At 56.4% G+C, this 18,655-nt stretch overlaps 2 protein-coding genes across 2 annotated transcripts; both read left to right on the forward strand.

The window, feature by feature from the left end:
- Window positions 1-3,155: 3,155 nt before the first annotated feature.
- ADM2 (adrenomedullin 2) lies at window positions 3,156-4,712 on the forward strand. The gene is made up of 2 exons (XM_006212565.4): window positions 3,156-3,648; window positions 4,263-4,712. The coding sequence occupies exons 1-2, from the start codon at window positions 3,539-3,541 to the stop codon at window positions 4,579-4,581; spliced, it is 429 nt and encodes a 142-aa protein (XP_006212627.1). The 5' UTR covers window positions 3,156-3,538; the 3' UTR covers window positions 4,582-4,712.
- A 3,085-nt stretch (window positions 4,713-7,797) lies between these two features.
- Window positions 7,798-10,561, forward strand: MIOX (myo-inositol oxygenase). The gene is made up of 10 exons (XM_006212563.4): window positions 7,798-7,862; window positions 8,322-8,402; window positions 8,586-8,666; window positions 8,742-8,904; window positions 9,019-9,086; window positions 9,210-9,319; window positions 9,398-9,465; window positions 9,550-9,599; window positions 9,866-9,978; window positions 10,081-10,561. The coding sequence occupies exons 1-10, from the start codon at window positions 7,848-7,850 to the stop codon at window positions 10,187-10,189; spliced, it is 858 nt and encodes a 285-aa protein (XP_006212625.1). The 5' UTR covers window positions 7,798-7,847; the 3' UTR covers window positions 10,190-10,561.
- Window positions 10,562-18,655: the final 8,094 nt, after the last annotated feature.

An 18,655-nucleotide genomic window follows, 5' to 3' on the forward strand; every position in this document is an offset into this window, starting at 1 on the left:
ACCCTCAGGGCAGGGGCCGGCCAGGGCCTCCCCCGCAGTGGTGCAGGGTTGGGCAAGGGGGACACAGTCTAGGGCAGGACATGCTAGGAGAGGAGCTGGGGAGGAAGAGGGGAGCCTCAGAGCTGTTCCACGGACATGCTGGGAGAGGGAATCAGGGTTGAGCTTGTTTTTAGATGAGGTTGGCTGCTGCAAGAACCTCCGAAGGAACAAACTGCTGACATCCATGTTCCACCCCTTGCAGGGGCCAGCCAGAGACGAGCTGAGGGAGGGGTCTGTAGGCCCAGGCACAGCCTCCTCTGCTTCTGTCGGGTCCTGGATACACAGTCTGAGAAACCCTCCTTTTTGCCCCTGCTGTCTTGAGTGGGTTTTAGTCATTTACACTGAAAAAGTTCTTCACCACCACATTAGCACCCCACTCAGCTTGTGCATGAGCAGGCAGTGCCCTCGGCAAGTCCTCAGGCCTGACACCTGAGCCAGGACTGGCTCTCCCCCAGAGGGTATGGGGACCCTGAACCCCACTCTCCCCTACCCTCATGCCCTTCTTGCAAGGAACTCATTCCTTGCAGCCCTTTCAGAGGCACCTTAGGGTCAAGGGTAATTTTGGGGTTACTTCTAGACCATGATACCCCCATCAAGTTCCTTGCTATTGAGTTTCTTGCTCACCACACTGTCCGTGTCACCCTCAGAGGTGCTCACTCCTGCCTGCTTCCTCCCCTTCCCAGGGACTGAGCCTCCTCTCCGCCCAGCAGGGAGCGACTCTCTCCAGTCCTGTTCCCATCCTTTTACCTCCACCCAGCTTGGCTCCAATGTCAAAGCCATGGAGGGGAGGCCTAGTGTCATCACCACACCCCAAGCCTCTCCCTTCATGCTCACCTCCCCCTCCACAGCTACCACAGAGGCTCTACCCTCCTGCCCCCCTCCCCATAGCTGTTTTCTCTCAGTGTCCCAACTTCAACCCCTCCCTCTCTTGGATCCGTGCCATCAGGATGAAATTCAGTCTCTCCCACCTTAAAACACTCAAGCAAAACCTCCTGAGATGCTATCTGCCCAGCCAAGTGCCACCCTAGCTTTTCTTGCCCCGGAATTTCTCTTAAGCATTCCTCCAACGTCACCACCACCACCTGGCTTCCGTGGCCCAGTCCGCGTGCAGCAGGGGAAACTCTGGTTTACTTCTAGCGTGTTTCCATGGGTGAGTGGTACCCTGGGAGCCAGCCCATCGCCCCCCAGAAGCAGCCCCTCCACTGAGGATAAATGAAGGAAGTCCTTGGATTTCCCTTCGGAGGGCACGTGGACAGTGACAGACAACAACTGTCATGAGCTGTGCAGTGCAGGGGGCTGTGGGGTCACAGAGGGGTCCCTGATCCAAGCAGGAGGGATAGGGGTAAAATAAGCTACCAAGCTGAGGCCTGAGGACATCCTGTCTGTGGGCTGTTGGGGAGATGGGACCCCAGGCCCACGGCAGCAGCAAGCGTTTTGAGGCTTACCTCCACCTGTTGTAGAGACAGGCAATTTTGATTTATTTTTTGTTTACTAGAGGGGTGAGTAACATGATCACATGTGTTTTGGAAAGATGGTACTGGCAGAACTGTGGATGGCAGATTGAAGGACGATGGGATGCTGGTGGGAGAAGCAGCAGCTGCGGAACTGGGTAGGCCCCTGTGATCCTTTGCGTGCCCCCCCCCCCGATTTGTGGCTTCGGAGCTGGAGTGCTGGGTCCCATCCCCTCTCTGTGTGTGATGCTTACCACCTCCTCCCCTCCTTGCCTCCCAGAGCCTTGCCATCTCTGAAACTCCCAAAACCGTGTTCCAGGTCTGCCTTCTCTTCAGCTGCAGGCCCAGGACACTGGAGGCCAGCCAGACACCTCTGCCAGGATGTCCCCCAGGCAGCTCCCTGCATCAGTGAACAGAAGGGTTGACGCTCTCCATCTGCCCCTCTGCTGTGCTGTTTCTCTGACCCATCCACTCTGTCCCGCCCCCTGCCCCCACACCCTTCCTGCCAGCCCTCCAGCACCCACCTCCCCTGCTGAACTTCACTTCTCTAATGTAAATGTGATCACATCACCCACTCTTGTCCCTGGTGAAAATAAACAAATAGAAACTCAAGTACCTGCTGATGCTTCCCTGCCTTTTTCAAGATGTAAGTCAAGCTCTTTAATATGGCCTGTGTTCAACACTTGTGGGTTTATTCATCCAGCAAATGTCTATTGAGGTTCTGTGACCTGTGCGGCAGGAGGGACGGAGACTGACCAGGTCATTGATGATGACCCGACAGAGGGAACAAGCCTGGGGCAGGGTAAGGCAGAAGAGGAAACACAGATGGACCTAGAGATGCTCAGATGATCACAGAAGTGTCTGTAAGGGGGTGATGAGATAATTGTTTCCGCTGACACTGAGTCCACAATCAGTTGACAGTTCATCAGCTTTGTGGGGAGCAGTTTGCTCCAACTGGTAACACAAACAGAGGCTCACCTTCGGCCAGAATTTCCGCTTCTGGGAAAGCATCCTATACAGACTCATCTATGAGCTTACACTGACGGGTTCTTGCTCTTGGAAAGCCTGGAAATCATCTGCTTGCTCACTAATAAAGATCAGCTAATTAAGTCACAGGACACCTACATGTTGGTGTAGGGCCAGCCATAAGAATGGCGGTCTCTTAAGTTCACACATGTTTTTACTGATACACGCATATATGTGAGTACCAAATATACACGGAGGACGGAGGACGCCCTCTCAACCACACACACACTAGTGCACCCAAGAGAAACGGGGCGCCAGCCTGGACTTGAGAGAGGAATTCACAGTGGGGGGCTGTGAGGGGTTCTCAGTTCTTATTTAAATTTCTTGTAAAAACCACTTAATACTTCAGTAATGGGGAGAAAAGGCAGAATTTTTATGAATACATCTGCTAGGGGGAGAGGTCTCAAAATGGCCTCTGGCCAGCCACGCCCCCACCCCCCAGTCCAGGCAGGCACTGAGGGGTGAGACGCTCAGGGACTAGCTGGTGCAGAGGTGGTGGGTGTGGTTGACCCCACCCCCAGCACTCACTACTTCAGCCTGGAAGTTTTGGCCCCTCCAGGCTCCGGGACAGTGTTCCCCACCAGAAGGAGCAGAGGCAAGGCTGGCATCTCAGGGCCTCCGGCCTGCCGCCCAGCGGGGAAGGGCCCCTCCGCCCACGCTCCCTTCCCTGCACGCACAGAGCTGGCAGCAGGGCCGTAGCCCACCCCGCGGCCCGCCCTCTGAGTCGGGGTCCGGGGAGGGCGCCCCGCCCAGCCGGCGCGTCTAGCTCCGCCTCCCTGGAAGACTATTTAGCCCCGGAGGTGCCCGGGTTCCGGCCCCAGCAGGACCCCGACGGACAGCCGATGAGGAAGTCCCCGCTCCACCAGTAAGAACGCCCGCCGAATTCGCACCCGAGACCCTCGCCAACGAACCAGGCTCCAGCCCGCACGCCCGAGCGCTGAGGTCGCCCCTAGGAGGAGGTGGCTCAGCCTAGGGCGCCCCGACACCTGCCCAGCTCACTGCCTCCCGCAACCCCGCCCACCATGGCCTGGCACCTGACGGTCACCCTCGGTTGCATCAGCTTCCTCTACCTGCAGTTCCCAGGCACACTGTCCCTCGGCCTGGGCGGGAGCTGGCTGCCGGCGCGACCCAGGTGAGCCGGGCTCAGATCAGCCTGACCCCTGGTCCACGTGGCAGGAAACCCTCCCTCTCCCCAGTCCCCCCAGCCCCTTCTTGGGGAAACTCACCACCTGCTGCTAGGGCTTACCCCTCTAAACCCAGGGCCAGCCCCCATGCCTTAAGCAACCCATGAGCAGGGCCAGAGGCTCCTCTTTCTTTGCCTCCCCTCCTGAGGCATGCCCACTCCCCTACTCAGAGTAGCCCCCTCAAAAGAAAAGGTCAGCTATGGGAGGGGAGGCTGGAGGGGTCCCCAGGCCTGCCCATCTCCCACCACCCCACAGGACTGAGGGAAGTCACTTGAGTCCTGAGCATAAGGACCTACTGAGGCCAGAGCTGCCCCTTGCCCAGGGAGGCAGAGGTGAATGGACATGTGACCTAGGCCGCAGGTCCTGAGCTCAGTGGGCTCCCCCTGGCCTGCTGAGTAATGTGGGGGCTGTGGGCTTCCCCTGGCGCTGCTCCAGGCTGTTGGGGAAGATGTGGGTTTCCCCTACCAGTGACCCCAGGCCTGTGTGGGAGGAAAAGTGGGTGGATTTATGGGCCTGTGAAAGGCTGGGCCATCAGGTTTACTTCCTTCATCTCCCTCTGCAGGGAGCCCCCAGCCCGGACTTCTTCCAGTGGCTTGCAGCCCCGTTACCCTGGAACCCGGCCTGTGGTCTGGAAGTTGCACCGGGCCCTCCAGCCACAGAAGAGTGCCAGCCTGGCCCCTGCTATGGGTCAAGCTCTCCGGAATGGCCCTCGCCGACACTTGGGTGCCCACAGGCCCCGAGCCCAGCTCCTGCGTGTGGGCTGTGTGCTGGGCACCTGCCAAGTGCAGAATCTCAGTCACCGCCTGTGGCAGCTTGTCAGGTCTGCTGGCCTGCAGGACTCCCCCCCTGTGGACCCTAGCAGTCCCCACAGCTATGGCTGAGGTGGGGCAGGCCATACCCCGGCCTGCCCCGGCTGGGATGCTGCACCCAATCCCAGAACTGCAGCTCAGCCCCCAGCCCAGAACCAGCCCTCAGAGCACCTGGAAACAGCAGTAACTAGAACATTGTACAGGCAGGTCCCTGAGGACACCCCCATCCCACCCCACCCCACATCTACCAGGTTCTGCAACAGGCAACCTTGAATGGCTCTGGACACAGAAACCCATGCACATGTGTGGACCTAGGCAGTCTGCATACCCAGGGGGTCTGGACCCTTGGGGTATAACACTCAGGGGACAGGGCCAAGCAGAGGCAGCCAGCAGCATTAGAAGCCAAAAAGGGCTTGAGAGGGGAGGTGTCTGTGCAAGGATGTAGAGCACAAGCCTGGGGCTTGAACCCCTGGGGGCATGTCCGGGGAAGCAGGAGAGAAGGGGTGAGTTGGCCTGGCATGGCCTCTTCACTGCTGGTCCTAACATCAAAGGGTTAAAGCTGAGCTGCCCTGCTCCCTCTGGGCCCAAGGTCACAATGGTGACCCCTGCCTGGGTCCCCTGTGGGGTTCAAGAGGTGTTCTGGGCCAAGGCAGGGCTGGGGTAGGGGGGAAATCTCCCAGCCCAAGTAGGTCAGTTAAATCAGGTCCATCACCACCTCGAGGGGGTGGAGGCTCCACAGGCTCCCTGAGCCCCATCCTGCCCTGCGTGGGACTCCGTGGGACCAGGTGTGGGAACGACAGAGCAGAAGACTAAGCAGGTTTGCCAGGAGCCTGTGCAGTGGGGACTGGCCTCAAACCATCAGAAGGATGGGCAACCAACAGTCCACAGCCAGTAGGCAGAGTTCTCAGGGTGTGTCTGCCCTAGGGGAGGCTTTTCTGTGCGGTGATACCCGAGCCTCTGCTGGTCCTGCAGTACTGGCACCCCACACCGCATGGGCCTGGCCCAGGTGCAGAGAGGTGATTATTTAACCAACATTCATGCAGCACTGAATGAGTCGGCCTCTCAGCCGCCCTGTGCGGAGGGCACTGTCCTTACTCCAACTCTGGAGGCAGATGCTGCAGCCACAGAGGTCAGGGCTGTGCCTATGGTCACTACCATGCCCACCCACAGAGCCCACGCTCTGTACCACTAGCAGGCCTGCCCCTCAGACCCCCGAAGCCCCCCAGGGGGGGAGGCTCCTGGAAGCACCCATCCGGGCGTCCACCCTTGTATTTGCTCTTCCAGCTCAGGGATCAGCTGGCCAGGTAAAGGCATCTCCCCTCCACTAGGCCCCGTGGGAGCTGTTCAGGCTGGTCCCTGCCCTATTGGAGGCCTCCGTGCACAGGGAGTTGAACTGAGGACTGCAGGGGTCCCCAGGGGAAGGCACTGAGAGTGCCCAGGTCCTGAGTGCACAGGAGGTATGTGTGTACCTGGGGAGCTGGAACGGGCATGTGTTAGTAGGGGCTAGAGAGGCCAGCAGGCTGGGCCTTCAAGCCATGTGCCTGTGTGAGGGATGTCAGTAGAGGCAGTCAGGGAGGGTAGGCAATGAGCAGGGCAAGGGGGACTGGGGACCAAGGAGGAGGAGGGCTCCAGGAGAGTCGGAGCTCAGCTCTGCCAAGACCCTCCCAGACTCCGGCCCCGGGGCAAAGTCCTCTGAGGTCTGGTCCTCCACACAGGATGCTCCCTCTGCCAGGAACACTGCTCCGCACGGCAGGCACTCTCCACGTGGCAGCACAGGCTGCCGGACCCAGGACTGCACTGCCCGGTCCCCTCGCTGAGATGCTCTCTGAGCCTTGGGCCATCTTTCCTTACAGTCACCTGCCATGGTCACAGCACTGCACCTGGTGTCCACATAATCCCTGAGCTCCAGGCTGAGTCCAAGCTGCCCACCTCACACCCCACTTGCAGGTCTGGTGGCAGCCCCCCAACTCCTCCCCCACCCCGCTACCCTCCCATTGTTCCTGCTCCTGCCAGAACCTCCTCTTCCTCCTCACCCCATCTCTCGCATCTGGATCCTGTGAGCCGGCTGTTCGCTCCTCCTCTTGGTCCAAGCCACCACTTGCTTTGGGGTGATGGTTCCTGCCTGCTCCCTAGAGACCCCGCTCCATCCCTGCAGCAACATCAGAGGCATAACACTGAATAAAATACATCCCTCCCCACCCCAGGGGCTGACATTCCAGTGGGAGGGGGCAAAAGGAAACCAACCTCAGAGTAAAGTGAATAAGGGGTGCACAACACGTGGGAAGCAGCTGATGCTATGGGCTCACAGGGGCCAGGAGCCCTTGGCCATTTCAAGTGGGGGACCCCAGCACCCCCCATCTCCCGCCACCAGTTATTCTCAGTGCAGGCAGGAGGAGCCTTGTGGGGAACCCAACACCTCGCCCCTTGCCCACTGCCCTCTCCCACCCCAGCCTTTCCCTGGAGCCCAGGCCTCTTCCCAGTGAGACGAGAGCTTCAGCTCCAGGCAGGCACGTCGTCAGTGTGGTCCCTGCCGCTTCCCCACTGCCCTGACCTGGCTGCTCCTGACCCTGCTATGCATTCACCTCTGCCCTCACTCCAGGAGCCCAACAAAGACCACTCCCACCCGCCGACCAGACTTCAGGCGGCCTCCTCTGAGCCTGCTGCTCCTGAGTCCTGCCCCAGACAAGTGGGAACCCCACCCTTGATCTCACCACCTGGGCTGCCTTCGGGCAGAATCCTGCCAGGTTGGCTTAACAAGAGTCCCTACGCTGGATGTCTCCTCTATCAATTCTCCGTCCTGACACCCCACCCCTGCGCCTTGCTCGGTGCCTGTAAATCCCCAGCTGTCTTTGCCGTGCTCAGAGTGGAGCCTGACCTCTCCCCTCCAGCTAGTCTTGAATATAGTCTTCCGTCCCATTTTAACAAGTGTCAGAATGATTTTCCTGAAACAAGCCCCGCTCAGACCCGCATCCCAGGTGCTGTGGGTGATAGGGTGGGCCTGGGGTCCGCACCACCTATGGAGGGGCCCACTGCGGGCATGGAGCGGTTTAAAGCTTACGGGGCAAGAGTGGGAGTCTGGCTACAGGGCGGCCTCGACCTCCCAGTCAGGTCAGTTGTCCAGAGGCTGAGGTCAGGGAGGGGGGCTTGGCCACTGGGGCTGCCCCTACACTGACACATTAACTCGCTGAGCCAGGAGGAGGGTGGATGGTCACTCATTACCAAGGGCCAAGGCCAAGGGGCTGGGTGGTGTCCGGTCACTTATGTAACCTGTGGGCATATATAGGGGCACGCGAGCCTGTGGAAGTCCTGCCCACTCACCAGCTCTGCCCTGTCCCAGGATGAAGGTGGCTGTGGTGAGTACCGGACCCACACAGGAGCTGCCCGGGGACCACTCCCTGTGGAGCGGGGCTGCACCACGCCCCTCCCGAGGGCTCCCGCCAGCACGTTCGCCTGGGCCAAAGGTCTCCCCCTTCCTGCCATGGTCTAGCTGGGGCAAGGGTCACCAGCCTAACCCCTGGGCTCCGCGTGGACCCAGGTCTCCAGGAGGAGATGCCGGGTGGGGTGCGGTGCTCCCGCGCAGCATCCCCGTACGTCACTGGGAAGTGGGTATCCCGCACACCTGCTCTGCAGAGTATGGCGCCAGGAGCGGGAGGCCGTCCAAGGCCCCTGTGCCTGTGCTGGGGAGGGGCTGTGCCCTGGGGCGTCTCACCTGGCTGCATCCACATCGCAGAGTCCTGTGCCCCGGGGGATGGCCTCACTCCCTCTTGGAGCTGGCATCACGGTGTAATAGGTTCAATCCCCCACCCAACCAGGGCCCAGACCCTTCCCTGGTCTACCGGCCTGATATGGACCCAGATGTGGCCAAAGACAAGGGCAGCTTCCGAAACTATACGGTAGGACCCTGTCCCCCAACTCCTGGGGAGAGTAGCACCTGTCCCCTCACACAGCTCCAGGGGCCACCCTTGGGGAGGCCCTGTGTGCACCTTGGGGCCCAGCCTGGGAGAGAGGAGATAGCAGCTCCCTGGGTGTGAAGGGCAGGCGTTGGCGAGCTGCCTGGCTGACTGTCCGGCTTGCAGTCTGGCCCGCTCCTGGACCGTGTCTTCGCCACCTACAAGCTTATGCACACACGGCAGACTGTGGACTTCGTCAGGAAGAAGGTAGCTGGTGGGCTCCTAGCCCTAATTCTCCCAGTGCCAACCCTGCGGCCACACTGACCTTCTCTTCCTGGCCAGCATGCCCAGTTTGGGGGCTTCTCCTATAAGAAAATGACCGTCATGGAGGCTGTGGACATGCTGGATGGGCTGGTGGATGAGTCGGACCCCGACGTGGACTTCCCTAACTCCTTCCACGCCTTTCAGACGGCTGAAGGCATCCGGAAGGCCCATCCTGACAAGGGTGTGCTCCCCACCTGCCCCAGCTGTGGGGACGGGGTCAAGTAGGGGTCTGTCCCTTTCCCGGTAGGCCCCACTCACCCCGCCCGCCAGCCTGCCCTGTTCCTCTCTCTCCCAGACTGGTTCCACCTCGTTGGGCTCCTGCACGACCTAGGGAAGGTCCTGGCTCTGGCAGGGGAGCCCCAGGTGAGGAGAGGCTGGGGAGTGGGTTCAGCAGGGTGGGGCTCAGGGCAGTCTCAGCTATGGGCTCTGGATATCCACTTGGTGGGCAGTCAGTCACGCCCACCCACGGCTGCCTGTCCTCCCCAGTGGGCAGTTGTTGGAGATACCTTCCCAGTTGGCTGCCGTCCCCAGGCCTCTGTGGTTTTCTGTGACTCCACCTTCCAGGATAACCCTGACCTCCAGGATCCTCTGTACAGGTGTGCCTCCCTTGCTGTTGGTCCTCCCTCTCCCCAGTGAGCTCCTGAGCCCCCCTCACCCTCCATCTCTCCCTGCAGCACGGAGCTTGGCATGTACCAGCCCCACTGTGGGCTCGAGAATGTCCTCATGTCGTGGGGCCATGACGGTGAGGCCATTTAGTGAGTGGGGTGGGACCATGGTTGGGGACCACCTCTCTAGGTGCCTGGTGGTGACACCCTCTTTCTCACAGAGTACATGTACCAGATGATGAAGTTCAACAAATTCTCCCTCCCACCAGAGGTAGGTGGTAGGGAGGAACCAAACCAAGAGCCCAGCCCAGCCTGGTCCACCCCAGTCCCGTCCAGCCCAGTTCAGTCTAGCCTAGCCCAGTCTAGTCCAGCTCAGCCTAGTCTGGCCCAGCCCAGCCCAGTTCAGTCCAGCTCAGCCTGGCCCAGCCCAGACCAGCTCAACCCTGCCCAGTATGGTCTGGCTCAGCCTGGCTCAGTCCAGCCCAGCCCGGCCCGGCCCACCTGGAACGTGTGGGGTGTGGTTTCCTCTTGCCCCAGGCCTTCTACATGATCAGATTCCACTCCTTCTACCCGTGGCACACGGGTGGCGACTACCGGCAGCTGTGCAGTGCGCGGGACCTGGCCATGCTGCCCTGGGTGCGGGAGTTCAAGTAGGGCTGTACCTGTGGGGGATGGGGGGGAGGGAACGGGGGACGGGGACAAGAGGGGGGCATGGAGGGGTTTCACGAGGCACCACACCTCCCCCAATGCAGCAAGTTCGATCTCTACACCAAGTGCCATGACCTGCCTGACGTGGATGATCTCCGGCCCTACTACCAGGGGCTCATCGATAAGTACTGCCCTGGCGTCCTGCGCTGGTGACCGGCCTGCCCGCCCTGTGCAGGCCTGGCCGAGCGTCTGATGACGGCCCCCGTTGGGCACAGTGACGGCCTGCCTGGCCTTTCCAGGGGCCCCCACTGTGCCCACTTACGGGCTGCACTCCCTGACCTGGTGGCAATAAAGACCTTGAGGCAGCCTGTGAGTCGGAGCCTCACTGAGGCGGACACTCAGTCCGTGTGCGGCCTCTTGGACACACGTCCTGCTTTTGCTGCCACCATAAGCATCTCACTAGTCCTCTGAGCTCTGGCATCAGAACCTGGGGTCACCTTGCTCACCTCCACATTCTTGAAACCGTCCCTGAGCCCTCTGGGCTTGGTCTCCTTAAACAAAACACAACATCCGTGAGCTAGAAGAACACACTACAGAAACATAAAATGAACACACAGCCCTGAAGAGCCCCCCAGGCTGGTTTTCTGGGTGCCCCAAGGTGTGGCCTCACCTTGGCTGGACAGTCACCTCCTCCCTGTGGCTTCATCCCCCAGGAGTAACCCTCAGCACTGCAGGGAGCGCCAGCCACTGCCATCCCAGCGTTTATCTCTGAAGAAAGTGGGTTGTTGGTCTGGGAGTTTCCTGTGGGAGTTCACGGATTGCAGCCCCTCAGTACCCAGCAGTGTTTTCTCTGTATTTCCTGCTAATTAGTAAAAGAATTCAGAGGCTTACTCAGTTTCAGGTTTGGCTTGTTGGGGACGGAAGCTGGCTTTAGTAGGAGGTACAACTGGGGAGTGTGTGTGTCTGTATGTGCGTGTGTGTGCATGTGTGTGTGTGTGGCCTCAGGGTAGTCTAAGGGTGTCCTTCCCCGTTGGCGTAAGAACAGCCGCTTCCCTGGTAGAACCTGGCGGGCGGCAAAGAGTGATTCCGCCAGTGCAGTTTGGATACTGTTCATGCAGGAGAGGCAAATAAATGCTCTTGTCTTTCTCTCAACTTACCAATTTGCAAGAGCTGGCTCCCCAGCATCCTTCAAATGCGATCAAGTTGTCTGCTTCTGTATCAAGAACGCAGAGATTTTAGCTACTTGTGCTTCACCTCAGTGAACTGATATCTTTCTGGTGCTCAGTCAGGGTTGGGGAGGGGCTTGCAGGTGGGCTCCTGGGTCCTTCTGACACCGTCTCAGGGATGTCTTGCCATCTGGTGTAACAAAATGCCCAGACTGTTAACATCCTGTGTCTGCTGTGACAGATTACCACAAACATGGTGACTTGTTTTAAGAAACAATAGAAATGTGCTCTCAAGTTCTGGAAGCCAGGAGTCTGAGATCCAGGTGTGAGCAGGGACAGGCGCCCTCTAGAGGCTCTGGGAGGGTCTTCTATAGCTTTTCCAGAGGCAGGTGGCCACCAGGATCCCCGGGCTGGTGGCTGCGTGTCTCTGCTGTCTTCTTTACGTGACTTCTCTGTGTGTCAGTCTCCCTCTGCCTCTCTCTTATGAAGACGCTTGTGAGGTGTTTAGGGCCCTCCCGGGTTATCCAGGGTGATCTCCTCATCACAAGAGCCTTAGTTCTATCTGCAAGATGCTTTTGCACAGTAAGGTTACATTTGGCTGTTTTTCAGCTTACCACAAAGGCTGCCCTAGACGTGGAATTGGCCATTTCTCCAGCAAACCTTGGTTTCTCTGAGTGGGAAATTGTATTTTGAATCCTCGTGCTGAGGCTGAAGACCCAATCACTTGAACGTCCACCTCCATTGCCCACTGCCCTGACCCTGCCTGGCCCGGCTGCTGCACGGCCCTGCCCTCCTGTCCTGCACAAACCCCTCCTGGCCCTACCCTTGTGCAGCCGTCAGGGGAGGGCTGGCTCAAGTATGCCAGAAGGCTTTGCCCAAGATCCTCCCCGCTCACTCTGCTTCCTTCTGGAGCATCACTGCCTGCCCTGGGCTTCCTCGTACCGTCCCCAGGCAGCCTCCCCAGCTGCAGCCCCTTCAGCTTTTGAGCTCAGGCAGGGAAGGTGCAGGCCGCCAAGGGGGGTCCCTCCCTAGAGCTGCTTGTGGGGTGCAGGGGGTGCTAGAGAGGCAGGTCTCTGAGGAGGCTGCGGGGGAAGAGAACTGGGAGCCCAAAGCTGGAGGCGAGGCCCGGCAGTCTGCCATCCCAGAGGAGCCTCCCCCATGCAGGGCAGGAGTCGCCACCTCCCCCCACCCCTGAGCCTCTCTGTGGCCCTGCAGACCCTAACCTGGCCACCTGCAGAAAGGCCCCAGGGTTGGGGATTGTGGGGGCCAGGGCCTCCATATTTCTGTCTACCCAGGGGACTGCCAGGCCTTATGGGGTTGAGGGTGCAGGCACTGGGGCCACTGAGGAGCCCGCAGAAAGAAGGGGGCTCGGCTTTGCCCTGACGCCTGCCCGCTGCACACAGCCCCTCCTCCAGCCCCTCCTGTGCCAACTGTGGCCTTCCAGCACCCTTCTAATGAGTTATATTTCTCTTGAAATGAGCCAGTTTCCTTCAAGAAAGTGGTTGCAAGCAACGAGAGTCCGAGAGGAACCTAGGACTTGTTATCAGGCCCATTTGGGGCTGAACATTGCGAATGCCCTGCGAGGGTTGGAGGCGGCTCTTGGCCTGCAGGGGCAGAGCTGCTGCTTACGGACTCTGCAGCCCTAGACAGGTCATGGGGACCACCAGGGGCAGGCACCGGGGGAGGAGGGCTACTTCTAGGGGCACAGATGGCCCAAGGGAGTACAACCAGTTCAGGTCCCTAAACTTCAGGCTCAAGGCTTGGACTGAAACAGGAAGGTCTGTGATTGTGCCCAGACCACAGCTCCTGGAGTGTGGCCAGCAGTGGCCTGGCTGCCCCTGAAGGCCTGGGTCCGCAGGGGGCCTGTGCGGTCACTGCTGTTCTCACAATAGGCCAACAAAATGGTCAGTATCACTCAATATAGAAAAAATGTTTGGTGTCAATACTAGAGAAATGCAAATCAAAACTACAAAAAAAGTAAAATAAAATAATGTAAAATACTCGTCCCTTTTCCAACAAAACATCTTGCTGAGGCCGGACTGTCTTAATATATTTTGACCAAAGCGTATTGTAACATTGACTGGAAGTGGATATAAGAAGCGGGACATTAAAGAGATTTTGCAAAAACATAAAATTACGCCACTCTTCTCACTCATTTTTATCTTGAAAAAGAGTTACCTTTCAATTAAAAATTTGTTATTATGATAACACATAGTGAGTTCATTTTTACATTTAAATAAAATTTATAAGCAAATATTTAAAGATCTTCTCAGTGTGATTTCCAATGTGGTAAACATTGACAGAAAGAATCCTAATAAACAAAATCTGTTTGGGGTCCTCAGTAATTTTAAAGAACGTACAGGGGTCCTGAGACCAGATGGCCTGGTGACTTCCTTTTGCAGAAACCCCAAAGCTGGCCCCGGGGGCTCCATGAAGGCAGAAGTGGAGGCCACGTGTAGCTTTCTCACCAAACGCCAGGGCTACCAGCATGGCCACCCCAGAGCCCAAGGGGAGCAGGTGGCCTCTCCCAAAGGGACCTCCCATGTAGTGAGCGGCAATTTGTCACCACTGACCCCCTTGTGTGTGGACCTGCCACCCACCCCATGCTCCCTTCAGCACCGCCGTCCACTGACTCACAAACGCCCTTCACTGAGGGACCTGCGCAGCACTGCCTCTGCTTAAAGGAGAGGCTGGTGTCACAGGACCCCGTACACCCCACGACCCCAAACCAACGATCTGAGGGAGTGAGTGGTGCAGGGACCACCGAAGACCCGGCCCTGGTGCCAGGTCAGAGACACTGCCCTTGGGAGTCGGGCTGCGGAAAATGCCCGGCAGGGAGCCCCGAACAGTCTGGTGTCTGTAGGGGAGCGGCTCTCACTCTGACACCTGCCACCCGAGGCGAGGCTGTGGCTACCTGTCCCAGTGACCGGGTGATGCCGCATGTGGACTGTGGCTCCTGAGGAAGCAGGGCCTCCTCCGAGAGACACAGCAGCATCTCCTCTGAGTGGGACACGGTTTAGAGCACCTCCGCCACTGGACGCGCAGGTGTGGCTGGCGTGGACCCCCACCGGGAAAGGGCTGCTGGCGGGCGACTGAGAGGCTGGAGGATGCGGAACAAGCTCCAGGAGACCCCGGGATGCTCGAAAACCGCCAGGCCCAGCGGCCAGGGTCAGTGGAAGACACAGTGCCCTCTGCAGATGGGCCCGAGGGCTCAGACTGTCACCAAGCAGGACCCTCTGGGGCCTTTCCAGGACAGACCCCCCTTGGCCCCCATGTCCTCTGCCTGCCTCTGGTTTCTAGAAAAACTTTAGCCTCATAGGCCACCCTGAGTTCCAAAGAGTACACTTAATCAGAGAAGTGAGAAAACCCAGAAAGAAAGGAAAACAGTCCAGCAAGACAAAATAATAATAGTTTAGCTATTAAACAAAGTCAAGGACCTGTAGCTCCTCCTCAGGGTCTGTGGATCATACTCTGAGCCCCATCCTTTGAGCTGCTTTGCAGGTGCTGAAGCCCCCACCAGGCGGAGGAAGTTAACTGTGCTGCTCACCAGCCCGGAGACCCCAGACCTGCTGGAACCAGAAGGCTGATGCTGCTCACGCCCCAAGACCTCACTACCCACCAATCAGAGTGTTCTCCAGCTGATCACACAGCCCACAGCTCCTGCCCTCACCCTGTCTTTAAAAACTTTTCCCTGAAAGCCTTCGGGGAGTTCAGGCCTTCTGAGCGCCAGCTGCCTGGACTCCTTGCTGGGCACCTGCAGTAAACGCTGTGCTTTCCTTCACCACAACCAGGTCGCAGATTGGCTTAATTTTCCAAGCTTGTTTTGGTAACAAGGTGCCTCTAAACGGTGCGGGTGGAGGAGGCCCTAAACACCAGCTGGGGATTGTTGCAGGAACAAGCGTAACAGGCATCTTCTCCTTTGTTGTCCTTCAAACATGGATCAATTTTTTGTCTCTTTTGGTGGCTAACTTCACAGTTCACTGTGGGAAATGCGGAATTTTGAGACGGGGCTGTGCTGAGCTCGAAGGGGTGGGTGTGGAAGAGGAGTAGACCTGGGGGCCTCCGACTTTGGCACGAGCCAGGGTTAGGGTCAGGGAGGCATAGTGAGTGACTGCCTTGTGTCAGTGGAACGCTGTGTCAAGGGGACGGAGTGTGAATCAGAAAGATGGGTTCATCAGGGGCCAGGCACCTGGGGTGGGCATCAGGTTTTCCAGTGTTGGGACTCCTCCCATGGAGGGGATCTGCCCTTCCAGGAGTCTGGGTGGGAGGCAAGAAAGAGAGAGCCCTGGCACTCACCAGCAGCAATGGGACCATGTTCTAGCCACACTGGACTCCGCATCTGAAGCTGGGAGTCAGTCTTCCCTGGATCCAGGCACCCTGTGTCCTCACCAGGCTGGGCTGTGGCACAGCTTTGCCCCTGGTCAATCTTAGTAAGTTTATTCCTGGTATAGGGACATTCAAGAGAATCATTGGCTCACTGCATTTGTACGTCTATTTATTTACGGTTTTTTTTTTTTGAAGCTTGGAAAGATTGTTAGGTCAGATAACTGAGCAGTTAAAAAATAAATTCAAGTTAAATTTGTAAAGCAGTTAAAATATTTTAGGCATTTAAAATTTATAAGTGGAACCCTTGAGAGTTATTGCTAAAACCGGCTAGATTCAAATAGAAGAAAATAAAAGTACATGGATTGGGAGACTTACCATTGTTAAGACGATACAGTTGACCCTGAACAATGCCAATTTGAACTGCAAGGTTCCACTTATATGTGGATTTTCCCCACTAGCTACCACCACCGTACTACACAATCCTTGGCTGGTTGAATCCATGGATGCAGAACCTTGGGTGTGGATGGCCAACTCTAAGCTTATACTTGGATTTTTGACTGCATGGAGGTCGGCACCACTAACCTTGGCATTGCTCAAGGGTCATCTGTACTATCAAAGTGATCTACAGATTCGATGCAATCTTTGTCAAAATCCCAATGGGACTTTTTTGCAGAAATAAAAGAAAAATCCATTCTAAAATCTCAAGGGACCCCAAATAGTCAAAAAGTCTCGAAAAAGAAGAATAAAGCTGGCAGACTCAGACTTCCCAACTTCAAAACTTACTACAAAACTACAGTAATCCAAACAGTGTGACACTGGCATAAAGACAGATGTACAGACCCATGGACCAGAACAGACATTCCGTAACAGAGCCCTTACATATGCGGTCAGTTGATTTTCAGCATGGGTGCCAAGACCATTCAATGGGGGAAAGAATTGTCTTTTCAACAAATGGTGCTGGGAAAATGGATATCTCCATGCAAAAGAATGAAATTGGACTTTTACTTCACATTATATGCAAAAATAAACTTGAAATGGGTCAATGACCTAAGAGTAAGAGCTGAAACTATAAAACTCTTAGAAGAAAATATAAGCGGAACTCTTCACAACCTTAGATTTGGCAATGATTTCTTGGATATGCCACCAAAAGCACAGACAATAAAAAAAATTAATTGGACTTTATAAACACTAAAAACTTTTGCGTGTCAAAGGACACTATAAGGAGATGGATGTTGTCAAAAAAGGGAAAATAACAAGTGTCAGTAAGGATGTGAAGAAATGGGAGCCCTGGGACACTGCTGGAGGGAACGTGAAAGGGTGCAGCTGCTGTGGAAAAGTTAGGTGGCCCCTCAAAAATTAACCATAAAATCTCCTTATGAGCCTGCAATTCCACTCCTAGATATGTATCCCAAAGAAGTGCAAGCAGGGACTCAAACAGATACTTGTGCACCCATGTGCACAGCAGCACTGCTCACAACAGCCAAGAGGGGAAAACTGAAATGTCTATTGATGGATCAATGGATGAACAAAATGCGGTATCAACATATAATGGAATACTATTCAGCCATAAAAAGGAACGAAGTTCTGGCACCTGCTACTATACGGACACTCTGAAAATGTTATGCTAAGCGAAAGAAGCCAGACATAAAAGGGCACAAATTGTATGATTCTATTTACCTATAGTGTCCAGAACAGGTAACTCCATGCGGGCAAAAAGTAGATTAGTTGTTGCCTAGGGCATGGGAAGGAGCAGGGCAGAAGATGCCGGCTACATGGAACAGGCATTCTTCTCGAGTTGATAAAAAGGCTTTACAATTGACTATGGTGATGGATGCACAACCCTGTATCTGCTGAATTGTGCCCTGTGAGTGGATGAATTGTAGGCATATGAATTATATCTCAGGAAGGCTGTTACAGAAAACAAAACAAAAACCCCAAAGGCAGATTCACACACTAAGCTCAAAAGCTTAAGAAAAAGAACAGGTTTTAATGTTTCATTATATTACCATCGTTTCTCTGTATTCCAGGGTGGTTTGTTCCAGGAATCCCCGCCCAGATACCAAAATCTGTGGATGCTCAAGTACATAGTATACAATGGAATAGTGCTTGCATAAGCCTACACACACCCTCCCATATGCCCTAAATCACTTCTAGGCTACCTGTAATACCTAATACAATGTAAATACTGTGCAACTAGGTGCTGGTTGTGCAGCAGATTCAAGTTTTGCTTTTTGGAACTTCATGGAATTTTTTTCGGTTCTTTTCAACCTGCGGTTGGTGGAGTTTGTGGCTGCAGATGCTGAGGAACGATGGCCAGCTATACAGGCTTGAGCAAAAAAGTCAGCTTGTGGATGATTTAATCATGTGTGAGAGCATCGGAAAGCTCAGTCATAGGTCCCCTTGAGCCGTGTGTGACTGTGGGCACAGGCTGAGCATGCAGCTCCAGCCACTTGGGTCAGTCAGAGGCGCTGGGCACCTTGAGGGGCCGTCTAGGGGTCTGTGAGGTGAAAGCATGAGGGGTGGGAGCTGAAGACAGAGCCAGGCACAGGGAGGGCCGTGACCTCCTGATTGACAACTGATCCCCAAACAGAAACCTGGACCGTGCTTTCAACTCTTGTTCCCAGGAAATGGTCAGAATACAGGTGGTCAGATGCATCCTCCCTCTTCTGCCCCTGGCCCAGGGCCTCCGTTCCATGCTCCTCTCCCCACACATACCCCATTCCGCTCTGCCAGGGGCCTGACAAGCTTCCTGACATGGTGCCCATGCCTGCCCTTCCCACCTCCCCTCCCCTCCTCCTTCACCCCGCCTAAGCAAGGTCCAGTGGGCTGACCCTTCAGTCCCCTGAGATGAGGAAGTGGGAGCAGAAGAGTGGGAAGGGGCTGGGTTCTGGGGAATCCTCCAGCCCTCACAGGTTCCACAATCTAGCACTGGCCTCGCAGCCTTGATGTGTGGAGCTGACAGGTCAGCCAGGCTGTGCCAGGCTGAGGCTGAAGGCCTCAGGCAGCGCTGGGCAAGGGCTTTGTATTCATTTTATAGACGGGAACGTGGAGGACTAGACAGCTAAGGCACCCACGAAGCCAGGCCAGCTATCAGCTGGACAGCATCTGGGCTGTGTCCACCACCCAAGGCAGGGTAGGCCCACTGTCTTCAGGCCTCCCCAGTGGGAAGGAAAAGTCAGGCACATGG

The sequence above is a fragment of the Vicugna pacos genome, chromosome 12 (assembly GCF_048564905.1).
Source record: "Vicugna pacos chromosome 12, VicPac4, whole genome shotgun sequence".
NCBI lineage: Eukaryota > Metazoa > Chordata > Mammalia > Artiodactyla > Camelidae > Vicugna > Vicugna pacos.

Coding starts and splice junctions, on each gene's coding strand:
- MIOX (XM_006212563.4), top strand. Junction 8,667..8,741: donor TGGACTTCGTCAGGAAGAAG/GTAGCTGGTGGG, acceptor CTTCCTGGCCAG/CATGCCCAGTTTGGGGGCTT. Junction 9,320..9,397: donor CTCCAGGATCCTCTGTACAG/GTGTGCCTCCCT, acceptor CTCTCCCTGCAG/CACGGAGCTTGGCATGTACC.
- ADM2 (XM_006212565.4), top strand. CDS start 3,539: ATGGCCTGGCACCTGACGGTCACCCTCGGTTGCATCAGCTTCCTCTAC. Junction 3,649..4,262: donor TGGCTGCCGGCGCGACCCAG/GTGAGCCGGGCT, acceptor CTCCCTCTGCAG/GGAGCCCCCAGCCCGGACTT.